The following is a 13,259-nucleotide window of genomic DNA, read 5'->3' as shown; positions in this document are numbered from 1 at the left end:
CCCGGGGCAGGGGGGCTCGCCCAGACAGGCAAGGCGGTGGTCAGTGGTATGACCCCAGGGCTTGACTTGTACCATTTAGTTAGCTCTTGCTGTGCATTACGTTTATGGTCATTTAATAAACGGCCCTTTATTCCAAGCCTGTGTCTGTCTCTTCCTTCCGGCTGGGGGTTCAAGGAACCTCCTCACTTCTTCAACTAAAACTAGCTAGCTCAGATTCTCTCCATCCCCACAGTACATCAAGAAAAACTTCCTATTATTTTACCTTTGCTGTTATTGATGTCAACTATTTACAGTTTCCTGCCTGGGTAATCTTGCTTCCACAGATGAAATTGTTTCCCATCAACAGCTTATTCTATTTTGGGAATCCACAACGACTGTCCAGTCTTCCTATTTTCTGAAAAATTACAAAGGGCAGGAAGTACATAAGGAGGGAAGCCAACATCTCCCTTTCAAGAAACATACTTAAAAAAGAACTCCACTGAGAATCTCTCTACACAAGACATCTTACACAGGAATGTTCAAGTGAAAGATCTTACACTTGTTCTCCTATTGTGGATACACATGCACTGCTAGGGAGACAGAGTACACTTGAATATAAGACCACAAAGAAAGGGCCAAGCTACAAGTGACGAATGACACTTGAACGGCAAGTGGATTGAGTGGAGGGCAAGTGAACAGGGAGAAATACACTTGCCGTTCAAGTGTCATTCGTCACTTGTAGCTTGGCCCTAAGTCACTTAAGTTTCCCCATGTCTTGTTAGAGACACTCTGAGGGCCAAGCTACACATGACAAATGACACTTGAACAGCAAGTGTATTTCTCCCTGTTCACTTGCCCTCCACTAAATCCACTTGCCGTTCAAGTGTCATTCGTCATGTGTAGCTTGGCCCTCAGAAAGCAGAGAGACTGAAGAAAATTACAAAATCTATTGCCAGGAGTCACTCTAGATGAGATTGCGATCATGGCTTTCCTGGTATCTTTAAAGCGAAATTTCAGGTGTCAGTCAAACTAGATGTTACTACTTTTACGAGTTTGCCATGGAGTCAACCCATGCTCCACACAGTCAGACAGCAGCTTCAGGGAATGATTTTATTAAAAAAGGAGAGCACAAAGGGGTCCAGAAAGCTACCATCAGGGGAGGGAAGGCTCCTGCCTTCCCCTCAGCTTTTTCCCCTTGTGCAAATATAGTGCGGGGATGACGACGACGACAGCTAAACCATTTTTGCTGCTGCAAGTGCACATAATACCTACATGTGCAGAAATGCGGAAACATCTTCCCTCTGCACTGTTTCTGTATGGAAGAAAAGTCTTGGTGGAAAGGCAGGAACCCTCCCTCCCTCAATGGCAGCTTTCCAAACCTATTTGTGCGATCCTTTTTTAATAGAAGCCATTCCCAGGAGCTGTTGTGTGACTGTGCAGAGCACAGGTTGGCTCCTTGATGAACTTGTAAAAGAAATAATGTCTAGTTTGGCTGTGAGGAACAGGGCTATGCAGGGGGATACCCCCCCACACACACTTTTACCTTTTGACCAGACAGCACTACTCTCCCCCACCATCCCTCCTATTAGTCTGGAAAGAAAACAAAGATGGGGTCCACTTTTTGCCCATCTTTCTTTATTTCTTAGGATAATAGTGTTTGAGTAGGATTTCAAAAGGTGAATCTGCACAAAGATTGAAAGTGTAAACCTCCCTTCCCCATCCCTGCATGGACCCGATCTGGATCCAGGCCACACTTTTAACAGATGGTGGGAAGATATGGTCACAGATCTACCAGATTCCATCCCCTTTGGACCTTATTATTTAGTTAATCTAACAACCACTGGAAATTTCTTTTTACAAGACTACACTAATCCCTCTTTGTAAGTAGAGAAGTTGGCATAATGTGGAATATTTGAGTGATCCATCAATATTGATCACTTGTACGAAGCTTTAAATGTTACAGTCTTTTGCCCCGACCCATAAATCTTTTGCTGGAACAGAAGAACATGGAGCCAGAAAAGATTGGAAGGATGAAAATGAACCTCAGCAGGAGACCAAGAAAAAAACTCACAGAGGAACATCTCTATTGTTTAAAATCTTTGAGGAGATGGAGTCCCCACAAGCACTTTCCTCATCTGTTTTTATTAGAACAGCAGTTTTTGAAACTTTTCAACGTCTGAGAGTGCAGCTCGGGCTCAGGGTTTCTTCTAAGGAACCACTGCACCTTCCCATATATTTTGGGATGGGACAGAGGAGTGTTCTTTGACTCAGTTCACACAGAGTGGTGGCTACACTGGGAATACTTTAATATTGTCCAGCAGGAATTGAGAGTGCATCCTAAGAACATACCCAACTATAGCGCTATAACAGCACATGGCAAATAAATTCTTCGGTGTCTGTTTGTTCAAACATCTGTAGCGAGCCCTGTGTGTGTACAAATTTACACATGCCCGGGGCTTTGTTTTTAGCAATGTTTGCATGGAAAAGCCTATGCATGGATAACACACTCATGCATCGGGCTTTTTGTAGACATTTGGCTAAATGAAGGTGCCTCTTAGGTGAGATCAGCAGGCTCAGTCTCTTTTACCTATGCACACAGGTGCTTTTGAATTTCTGCACAAGTGTCATACTAGAAGAAACATTTCTATAGGTTTTCCTTTTTGTTCCTGGATTTGCCCTCTGTTTAAATAGATTGGAGGTACATAGAGCAGAACCATGCATGCATGGGGACCATGGATAGAAGCCATACTGCATCATTTATAGTTGGGCTAGTTTCTTCTAGGTTAGTTGTTACTTAGAAAGAAGTCCTATGATACCATTAAGTTCAAATAAATATGTGAAAAGACCATGTCCTAAAACTAATACACAATCCATTAAATACCCTTGGCTGTTAATAAAGCGCATGTGCTACTCATCTTAATAAAGCACATGTGACACAATACACCTGTAAATATGACAATTTAAGCCAAAGGAGAAAGTTTATTTTAGCACTATATTTATTTTAATTTTTTTAAATTAATTTTTAAAATTTAAATTTATGCAAATGCATAAATTTATTTTTCCTCCCTTGCTTAGGAACATTTCATCGAAGTAATAAAGAATCAGGAATTTCTCTTGCTGCCAGCCAGCGAAATTGCTAAACTTCTGTCCAGTGATGACATCAATGTTCCAGATGAAGAAGCCATATTCAAGGCATTAATGATGTGGGTTAGGCATGACTTGCAAAGCAGGCAGCGAGAGCTTGGGATGCTTCTCTCCTATATCAGGCTGCCCTTGCTCTCCCCACAGGTGGGCCACAACATCAGCTACGTGGGTGAAACATTCTGAGTATGGGAAAGGTGGGATATCCCAAGGAAGGTTTGGTTAAAGAAGTGGGTCTTAAGGAAGGGCTTACAGGCAAAAAGAGAGAAATTGAAGTAACATAACAACCTGCATTGTTGAATTTCCACCATGATTCTCCACAGCTGAAGGGTGAGGCACAACTCTCTATCCCTGTAGCTTGGTGGAAAGATATACCTTGTTTTAAAGTGGCAACCAGTCCAATGCAACTGTACCTTCTTGCTTAAAGAAAGATAGGGACCCCAATTTATGAAATAACATGTTCTGGCTTCTGGGTGGGAGGTGGACAAAGGGGGGAAAGATGTTTGGGTTGACTGAAGAAGAAAAGGCCCAATTTGACATGGTACTGAAGCAGCTCCTCCATGTTATACCACCATATTGCTTTGGTACCTAGATGGTGACATGAACTTCATGGTACTTCCCTGTGCCAGTATCTCCCTTGCTGGTAGGGATCAGGATTAGAGAAGGGCATGAACCACATTACGAATGTCAAAAACCCACGAAAATGGCGATCTTGCGATCGCGACCCGGCGGATCGTGATCATCCCCGGCCAACGATCCAGTGGTTGGAAGAGGCCTGGATCATGGTGTTCGGGCTTGGTTTGGGAATCCAGACACTCAGGCGCCAGCATTCCCCTGGCAATGGAGCCAGGGGAATGCCTGAGCTCTGTTTGCCCTCCTTCTGTCGTCCTGGAAACCCCAATGGAAGCCCACCAGGCTCGGCTGCCGCCAGCCTCAACCACATTCCTGCCCTCGGTGGGAATACCAAGGCGCTCCACTTTGGCCTGGTGGGTGGGCACATGGGGGGTGCTGCCAGCGAGTGGCAAGACCCCCCGCCTCCTCCCCGTGCCTGCCAGGCCCGGCGGCCGCAGGCATCAGCCACCGTTCCTGTATCGCTGGGAAGGGAACAGCGGGGTGCCCCTCTGCTTTTGCCTCCATGATCCACGATCCACGGTTTGGTTCAGGAATGGGAGATGTTCGTTGCTGTTCGGGAATTCGGGATCGTGGTCTGCACCGAACCACAATCCTCTGGATCATTAATTTTTTTGGGTTCGTGCCCATGTCTAATCAGGATGTCTACATTAGCTACATTAACAAATTCCCCCACATCCAGATATTACCAATGTACCAGATGGTGGGGAAAATGTAGGGAAACACATCCCCAGTAGGTGACTTTAGGTTAGTCACTCTCAGCCTGGCTTACCTCACAGGGTTGTTGGGAGAAAAAAAAAAGGGGGAGACGCATATGTGTTGCCTTGAGCTCTTGTGAAGAAGGGTGGGATAAAAATGTAATTGATAGATTGATAAAAATAAGATTCAGGGGCCGAGAAGTGGACCAAATTTTGGAAACTGATGCCAATGCAGCATGTGACAGTCTGACAAGCAAACACTACTTTATTGTCTCATTTTTATCCTGCCTTTCCCCCATGGAACTCAGGGCAACATGCACAGGGTTCCCTCCATCAATTTTTATCCTCTCAACAATCCTTCAGGAAGGCTAAGAGAGTGACTGACAGAAGGTCACCCAGTGAGTTTCATAAGGCCAGTTTGGTGTAGTGGTTAAGAGCACAGGACTCTAATCTGGAGAACCGGGTTTGATTCGCCACTCCTCCACTTGAAGCCACTGGGTGACCTTGGGTCAGTCACAGCTTCTAGGAGCTCTCTCATCCCCATCTACCTGTTTTGTTGTGGGGATAATAATAACATACTTTGTAAACCGCTCTGAGTGGGTGTTAAGTCATCCTGAAAGGCAGTATATAAATCAAAAGTTGTTGTTGTTATTATTATCATAACTGGGATTTGAACTTGGAGGGTGTCAAGAGTTCTAGCCATACAAAGGGGAAGGGAAGAAGGAATAAGCTTCTGATTATTACAACAATTATTTTGGCTCTTTTTGTGACCCAGCTACTAGCAGATCTAGAAAACAGCCCCATGTTTACTGATGACCTGGAGTGCCAGAAACTTCTTATGGAAGCAATGAAGTATCACCTCCTACCAGAAAGGCGGTCTATGATGCAGAGCCCTCGTACCAAGCCGAGGAAATCCACCGTTGGTTCACTTTATGCTGTAGGGGGCATGGATGCTACCAAAGGTGATCCCACTTCATCCAATCTCAATCTTTTTTTAAAAAAAATCAAAAATTGTTTGCCTTTATAGTAGAAGGCCCAAAAGAACCAGAAAAAATGAGGAAAATGCAAAGTGAAAACTAATGGTTCAAGAGAATGTGTGAAAACAAGGACTAATGCAATAAAGTTGTACAGAAAACCCCCAAGTTAGATCAGCGGAATCCATATTCTACAACATGTTAAAAAAACTGTAACGTGGCCCTTGATCTCACAGAATTCAATGGGGCTTCCTTCCAAGTAAACGTGCATAGGATTCCAGCCTTAGCTAGATATTGGTGCACCATGGGTAGGCTTAAAATAGGGTTGCCATTACTTAATCAATATCCCTGATACCGCTACATCACTTCCAGCTGGTAAAACTATAGAGTTTCAGGTGAATCCTAATGCATTCCATGACATGGTGATGTTACTTCTGGTTACGCAGCCAGAAGTGATGTCATGGGATGTTTTTTCAGCCTCCCCCATTTCCCTCTGTCATCCTATTGAACAGCAGTGGGAGACAGAGGCTGATGGTAGGAGGTTGCAACCTGGCCACCCTAGCTTAACAATTGGTGCCCCAATTATTTTAGTACAACCTCCCCCCCACCGCCAATCTTGTGCATTTAGGTCTCAGTCCTTGCTGCACTTCTTCCCCAGCTGAACCCTGGGTGGCTTCACCTCTCACCCTGCGCAAGCTATGTCCTTCTTTGCCAGACACCAGATTTTGTTTCATCTTCTGAACCTGATAAGATCAGGCCATACATATTAACGAGCTCTGGAAGAGCAAACTAAACTGACCTATTTATATCAATAGAGGCCTTTTCTGTTGAAATTACCACTTGCAAAGTATTCAATATATTATACTTTTGTTATAGCATTTAGTAAGTTTCTGTGCTCTCCTTGGGCCTGTAGCACAGAAAAGTAATTTTTTTTTTAAAAAAAGGAACAACATCAGGTGCTCTTGCAGAAACAGTCAGCAAGACAGGATGAGAGAACTAATTTCAAATTGCATTTTGTTCTGCAGAATTTTCTGCAGAATTAATGTTATCATCATTACTCAGCTGCAGTAGCTCCCACCACTAGGTTAACAAACATGGCACTTCATCTTTTCAGTGAAGAAAACAAATGTTTTTGATTGTATATGCTTTAACTGGCCCATTTTCTAGGACCTGTCTCTGCTAATTTACAGTGACTGTTTTCCCCTTTTCCCCCCTTTGGGCATATCAGCATTGTTTTAGTGTGAGTGGCTAGAACTGTCATTCTTCAGGGTATATAGTTTTGTCTCAGGCTTTTTGGAAATCCAGTCTCAGAAGGTAAACTGCATGCATGTAAAATACACTCTTTTAAATGAATTTTAGGACATGCTGAATTTGCTTTTGATTGAATCTTACTACAGAGGCTAAAATGAGAGTAAATTTTTGCTCAAGACAGAGGAACATATAAAATATTTTTAGCTCACACTTTTTGTCAAAACTGCTTGGGCAGGTTACAAAAAGTGAAAAACAGAACAATTAAAAACCACCACAAGTAACTTTGTAAGTTCAATTATAAAGCAGGAGAGCACTCGCAAATGATATAGATGAAGCAGGAAAACCATGCAATGATGCAACATTAAAAAGAAGCTAAAACAGAAATAATAAAATAATTGTATCAGATATTTTTTTAAAAAACCACACACTCCTAAACAAAACAAACAAACAAAGCAAAACAGAGTAACTATGTGCAAAGAATTATGCAGAAGGATCACATTCTGATTTCATTCGGTTTAGATTAGAGTAACTTTGCAAAGGGCTGTATCATTATTCAATTATACACCAACCATTAATACAAGAAATATTTATTTACTGGGCACCTAAAACTCAAAAAGCCTGGTGCCAGACAGGGCCAGATCTAGGGTTGCTGGTGCCCGGGGCAACCCTACTCTGATTTCTCCCACACGCGCAGCGCTCCTGGCACTGCGTGATGATGTCACTTCTGTGACATCATCATGCAGGGCGGAGCGTGCCACCCATGCAGTGCACTGGCAGAGGCAGCGTGCAGGGCTGGGAAGCCGCCCGTGCCATTTGCCTCCCCGCAGGACAGGGGGCGGCTGGCTGCCCCCTGTCCTGTGGGGCAGGCGAATGGCGCAGGCGGCCTCGCAGCCCCCCGCACTGCTTTTTGCTGCCCCACAGGACAGGGCGCGCGCAGCAAGCTGGCGAAAGGCAGTGCAGGGGGCTGCGAGGCTGCCCACGCTGCTGCCCGGCAGCTGGCAGCTGCTCCCGGTGCCCCCTCCCTGGTGGCACTGGGGGCAGACTACCCGCTCTGCCCCCCCCTGATCCAGCCGTGGTGCCAGATGATATGATGCAGAATAACAGTTGAAAAGCTGAAGTACCGCACTAGAAAAATCACTCTCTCTAATAGCTACCGAACTTCCCTCCAAAAATGGGGACACATCATGAAAGGATTCCAAGGATAATCTTAACTGATGGGCATAGTCACATGTGAGCAGGTGGTCCTTTTGAGACTCTGTTTCCAGACCCTTTAGACTTTAAAGGTAAAACCCCGCACACAGCAGAAATAAATTGCCAGCCAGTTCAGTTCTTTATATGCTGGCGCAATGCTCAGTTTGTAATATGTAGAAGCTGACAATCTGGCTGCTGTACGAACCAGCAGAATTTTGTGAACTGTCTTCAAGGATTGTCCTACATGTTGCACATTGCAGTAATCTAACCTGGATGTGATCAGAGCATGGAAACCTATCTTACTCCAACTCTGAAAACAGATACACCTTTTTGTATTTCATCTCTGCCTGTTTCCCTTGAACATCTACAGCTAGAAAGTGTTCTTTAGAAGTAAGTGAGGGGTCTGGAAGAATATGGTCTCTTGCAAATATCTCAAATACTTTACTGTATAAACCATGAAATTAATTCTTCTTTAAAACACACACAACTAGCTACCCTGAAGGAAATATTTGACTTTTGCCAACAAATTCACAGTGGCACGCTTCCTACCTGCCTTACTTGTCTAGAGGCTAAAATCAGCTCTTCTTTAGACAAGTGCAGCTAACAAATGATTCACCAAAATGACTCACAAAAGTCACAGCTTTTCATTTAGTGCCAATTACATGAGGACAGGGAATTGGGTCTAATGTTAGAAAGGAAACCTTTATTAAAATATTTGCAGAAATACAATGAAGAGCCACTGACTTCCTTGTTTAGGTCAGCAAAGCTTAAAATAGCAGATGTAGAGTCCAGCAGGACAACAGGGGCCCCCTGACCAAGCTGCAACAGCATCGTTTTAATAGTGCACGATTTTAGGGTTGCCAACAGACCTGAAGTAAAAAATTTCCTGTCCCTTTAGCAGTGATTTAATATGTGTAATTGGATAGCTGAAACTTTTCATGGCATGGAGATAAATAGTATCACCTGGAAAACAACATCCCATTAAGCCTCTAGTTAAGGGACAAGACATATTTCTTCAGGCCTTTTGGCAACAGGGTTGCCAGGTTGCTATACCCTTTTGGCAAGGGCGAGGTGGGGGGGGGGCTGTAACTTTCCTTGTGCTGTCAGCGTGATGTTATTGCTAAATTGGGTTCTCAGGTGCCTGCCGGTGGAGAACAACCTCCGAGGTCTTGTCACCTCCTGCTGACTGCAAACCTGCAGGCACCTGGGAATCCAATTTAGCAACCCTATATAAGATTCAAGCCCTGGGTATTCTCTACTCCAAATTATCAATCAGCTTTCACATGCTCACTAAGAAAGCAGTTTGGGTTTCCATAGTCCACTAACAATGATTGATAAACGTCATCAAGCCACTGGGTCCTACTTCCTGAACTTCCCATTCTTTTGAGCATTTTTTATACTTAAGAGTAGCTTCCCAACCTTAACAACCATTTATTAAACACGACCTTATTCATTCACTAGAGATGAGAGGATATAGCTGAGGAGCTTTTTTTGTGCTGAATTTCACATAATGACCAACTGAAAAACATTTTATATAATAGGCCTTTGGCATTCTATTAATGGAAGAACTGTGGGAGCATTAGGACATAAATTCACAAAACTGAAAAAAAAATCACTCAGAATGTAAATCTCAAGTATAACTTGTGCATTATGAAATATAGCTTTGGAAATGAAGATTTCTACTTGCAAATTGGAAATGTGACAGTCCTCCCTTAAGGACACATTAGATCCCTTATTTATGCTTTCCACAGGGACGACGACAATTGAGAAATACGACTTGAGGACAAACAGCTGGATACAAATTGGGACTATGAATGGGAGGCGGCTACAATTCGGGGTAGCTGTAATTGACAACAAGCTCTACATTGTGGGTGGAAGAGATGGTCTCAAAACATCCAATACAGTGGAGTGTTTCAACCCAGTAACCAAAGCTTGGATTGTGATGCCTCCTATGTCAACCCACAGGCACGGCTTGGGTAAAGATTATTTTAACCCTGTGTGTCCTTCATTTGGAATGTGTGTATTTAATCTGTGTTTTAATCTTGTTAATTGGACTGTTGTGTACTCATAACCTGGTTGCTTCATCATTTACTACCTTGAGACTAGATTGAGGAGGCAGGACAGAAATGGTTTTAAAAAGTAATTAAGTAAATATGGCTTACAGAGGGGTTTTCCCAGAAAAATACTTATCACCTGACTCTTGGCAGTGACAATTTATGCCCTAGAAAAGGGCAAGAGTCCAGTAGCACCTGTAAGTCTAAAAAAATTTGTGGTAGGGTATGAGATTTCATGAACCAAAGCACACTTCTTCAGTGTCTAAGGCAGAGATGTGTTTTTGGTATCTGAAGAAGTGAGCTGCGGCTCACAAAAGCTCATAATCTACCACAAATTTTGTTAATCTTACAGGTGCTACTGCACTCTTGCTCTTTTCTACTGCTACAGACAAACTAACATGACTACCCATCTTGATCTAGTTTATGCCCTATTATACATATGCCGTAAAAACAAGAGACTTGTGGGACCAGATCAAAGGTTCATTTTGGAGTTTAGCATTCTGTTTGCTCCAGTGGCTAGCCAGGTACCACTGAGAAATCTAGCAGAGGGGAAAGAAGGCAACAGCTCATCCCTGCAGTTTTTCTCCAGCAACTGTTGTTCAGTGGATCTGAGGACAAGTCAGTGTGGTGTAGTGGTTAGAGTCCCGGTATAAAATCCGAGAGAGCTGTGTTCAAATCCCCTTCTGCCATGAAGCTCTTTGGGCCACCTTGGTCCAGCTGTTCTCTCTTGGCCTAACCTAGCTCACAGGGTTGTGTGAAGTTAAATGGGGAAGGAAGACCAACGTGTGTCACCCTGAGCTCCTAGCTCAAAGGCCGGGATAAAAATGCATTAGATGACGGTGGTTTCATCATCATTGGGGAGGGGCTGTGGCTCAGAGACAGAGCATCTGTGTGGTATGCAGAAGGACCTAGGATCAATTCCTGCCATCTTCAGGTAAAAAGGTCAGCTGTCACAAAACATCTCTAGCTAAGACCTGGGAGAGCTGCTGTCAGTCTGAGTAGACAATACTGACTTTAATAGACCAATAGTCTGATTCAGTATAAGGCAGCCTGATGTATTCAAACATTCATTTAGCCGTCATGGCAGTACAAGGTTTTCCCAAAGAATGTGTGAAGTATCCCTTGTTGAATATTTTGGAGAAACATTGAGCTGATGTTCTTACTAGCTTATTAGTCATGATTGTCAGTCACCTCAAAGACTCCATTAGATGGAGAGGTGAGTTACAAATCTATTTAAAATCCAGTATGATTTACTTATCTGTTTCCACCCCATCCTTTTTTTTATCCTAAGGCGTAGCAATGCTTGAAGGGCCAATGTATGCTGTTGGTGGTCATGATGGGTGGAGCTACCTCAACACAGTTGAAAGATGGGACCCCCAGGCACGGCAGTGGAACTACGTCGCTAGCATGGCAACACCTCGAAGCACAGTGGGAGTCGCAGCACTGAACAGCAAGTATGTATGACATACAAACCCACAAAGCTGCATTCGTTCACAGAGAAGGATTCAGAAAGAAACAAACCTATTCCCTACCAAGATGAAATTTTCCTGTTAAGATAATTTGCAAAGAAAAACTACAGATAGGTTTCCATTAATACTGAGCAGGGTAAGGTAGAAAGGGCTCTTAACAGAGTGTTTTGTAAATGTCTCCCAACATGACCAAAATGTTTTTGTGTATCTATGTAGAATATATTGTACAGAATATATTTTCTATACTGACTTCACTAGCATAAAGAAATGCTAATAATTTGTCATGTCTTGAAGAACTCTCTTTTGACAGAGAGATTGTGGCCAATTATTGGCATGTGCCAAATTTCCCATTTGTGGGGAAAGTTGTGGTGGAAGAACAATTCCACGGTTTCCTGAATCAGTCATTTGTTTGTTTATGTCATTTATAGTCCGCCTTTCTCACTGAGACTCAAGGTGGATTGCACAGTATGAGATTAGTACAATCCGTATCAAGTACATTTCCAAACAGTATCAAGGGCATTTCCATAAACCATGCCATAGGGTAAATAGATACAAGTTTAAAAAGACCTAGTGTTAGCAAGAGTCCAATACAAAGTAGAAGAAAATACTGAAACAGAACATAGTCACCTCTAGGATCAATATTAGACAACATAAAGCAAACAAAGCACAGGTAGTACATAGGACTACATATTTAAAGCAACAGATAATATGTAAGGCAACATAGTGGTGAAGTCTACAGTCCCTAACTCATTAGTGAAGCGTCTGAGATTCCAAGTTTTGCTTGGAAGGAACAAAGCTGAATGTTTTTTTTTAATGGATATTTTGTGACTTTGTATTATCAATGTTGCGCTGCGGGGTGCCCCCTGGCGGTAATGATGACGGGTCCGGGTGGGGCAGCCCCGGCGGGTCCGTTCTGGGCGCCTCGGTGGGGCCAGCGGGTCCCTGGCAGGCGGAGGCTCCTTCCCAGGCGGCCTCAGACACGCGGGCGGCCCTTGTCTGAACCGGGGGGACCGGTCAGCACTTGGCTCCACCCAGGCCAGCTGAGCCTTAGCTCTCAGGGCAGTCTGGCCTCCTTCAGCAACGTCAGCCACACTCCAACTGGCAACCTCCTCCTCGGCCTGCCTCCAGAGCCTCCTTAAATCCCTTTTCCCCCTCAGCTCCACCCCCTCTCCCAAGTGCTTCCACCCAACATCATCCCCACCACCTGGGCCACCTGCGGCCACGCCCACTGTGCCCACCTCCCCCTGGCCCATGGGGGGGTTGCTTGCAGGGTTGCCCCGCCTCCCTCCTGCTCCACCAGCCTATTGCCTGCCTCCCCCGTGGCGGACAGCTGCCCCAGCCACTGCCAGCGCTGCCTGGAAGGCCCAGCTGCCTCCTGGGTGGCCCTCCCGTCCCAGGTGGGCCGGCCCCTTTCCCTGCCCTGCAGCCCCTGGCTGCCACCTGGGCCAGCCTGGTGTGTCTGCGCCGGCGTCTGGCGGCCCGGCGTGGCCCTGCCAGGCCCGCCGCGGCCTCCCCCCCATGACAGAGCTTCTTTGCCGCCGCCGTGCAGCCGGCCACGCTCCTCGGTCTCTTCTCCCGCTGCCGGTCGCCCTGCCTCCCGATGCTCCTGGCGGCGGCGCGGTGGCGGCTGGCAGGTTCGCGAGGGCACCGCGGCTCTCCACCGCCGCTGCGGTCTTCGGCCTCCCCGCGGCCCCTGTTGCCGGGTGAGTGGGGCCGGGGTCTTCATCGGGGAGGGGGTGGGGGTGGCCGCAGTCCGAGGCTGCTGCGCCGGGCCTCGGACAATCTATTACACCTTATCTATTAAAAAGGGATAGTTTCAAATGTCTTATCTCCTCTTTGTCTCTAAAAATGGCTGTTTTTATTTTGCTTCTC

At 45.1% G+C, this 13,259-nt stretch overlaps 1 protein-coding gene across 2 annotated transcripts in view; it reads left to right on the top strand.

Moving 5' to 3' along the window:
- KLHL4 (kelch like family member 4) overlaps window positions 1-13,259 on the top strand; it is a 54,120-nt gene that overhangs the window by 33,384 nt on the left and 7,477 nt on the right. For both annotated transcript variants that reach the window (XM_054996408.1, XM_054996409.1), the window contains 4 exons: window positions 3,055-3,267; window positions 5,224-5,410; window positions 9,616-9,840; window positions 11,210-11,372. In XM_054996408.1, the coding sequence (XP_054852383.1) occupies window positions 3,055-3,267; window positions 5,224-5,410; window positions 9,616-9,840; window positions 11,210-11,372 (788 nt within the window). The remainder of the gene's footprint in view (window positions 1-3,054; window positions 3,268-5,223; window positions 5,411-9,615; window positions 9,841-11,209; window positions 11,373-13,259) is intronic.

The sequence above is a fragment of the Eublepharis macularius genome, chromosome 13, assembly GCF_028583425.1.
Source record: "Eublepharis macularius isolate TG4126 chromosome 13, MPM_Emac_v1.0, whole genome shotgun sequence".
NCBI lineage: Eukaryota > Metazoa > Chordata > Lepidosauria > Squamata > Eublepharidae > Eublepharis > Eublepharis macularius.
The sequence above is the reverse complement of the archived record's forward strand: the minus strand, read 5'-3'. Positions and strand labels throughout refer to the sequence as shown.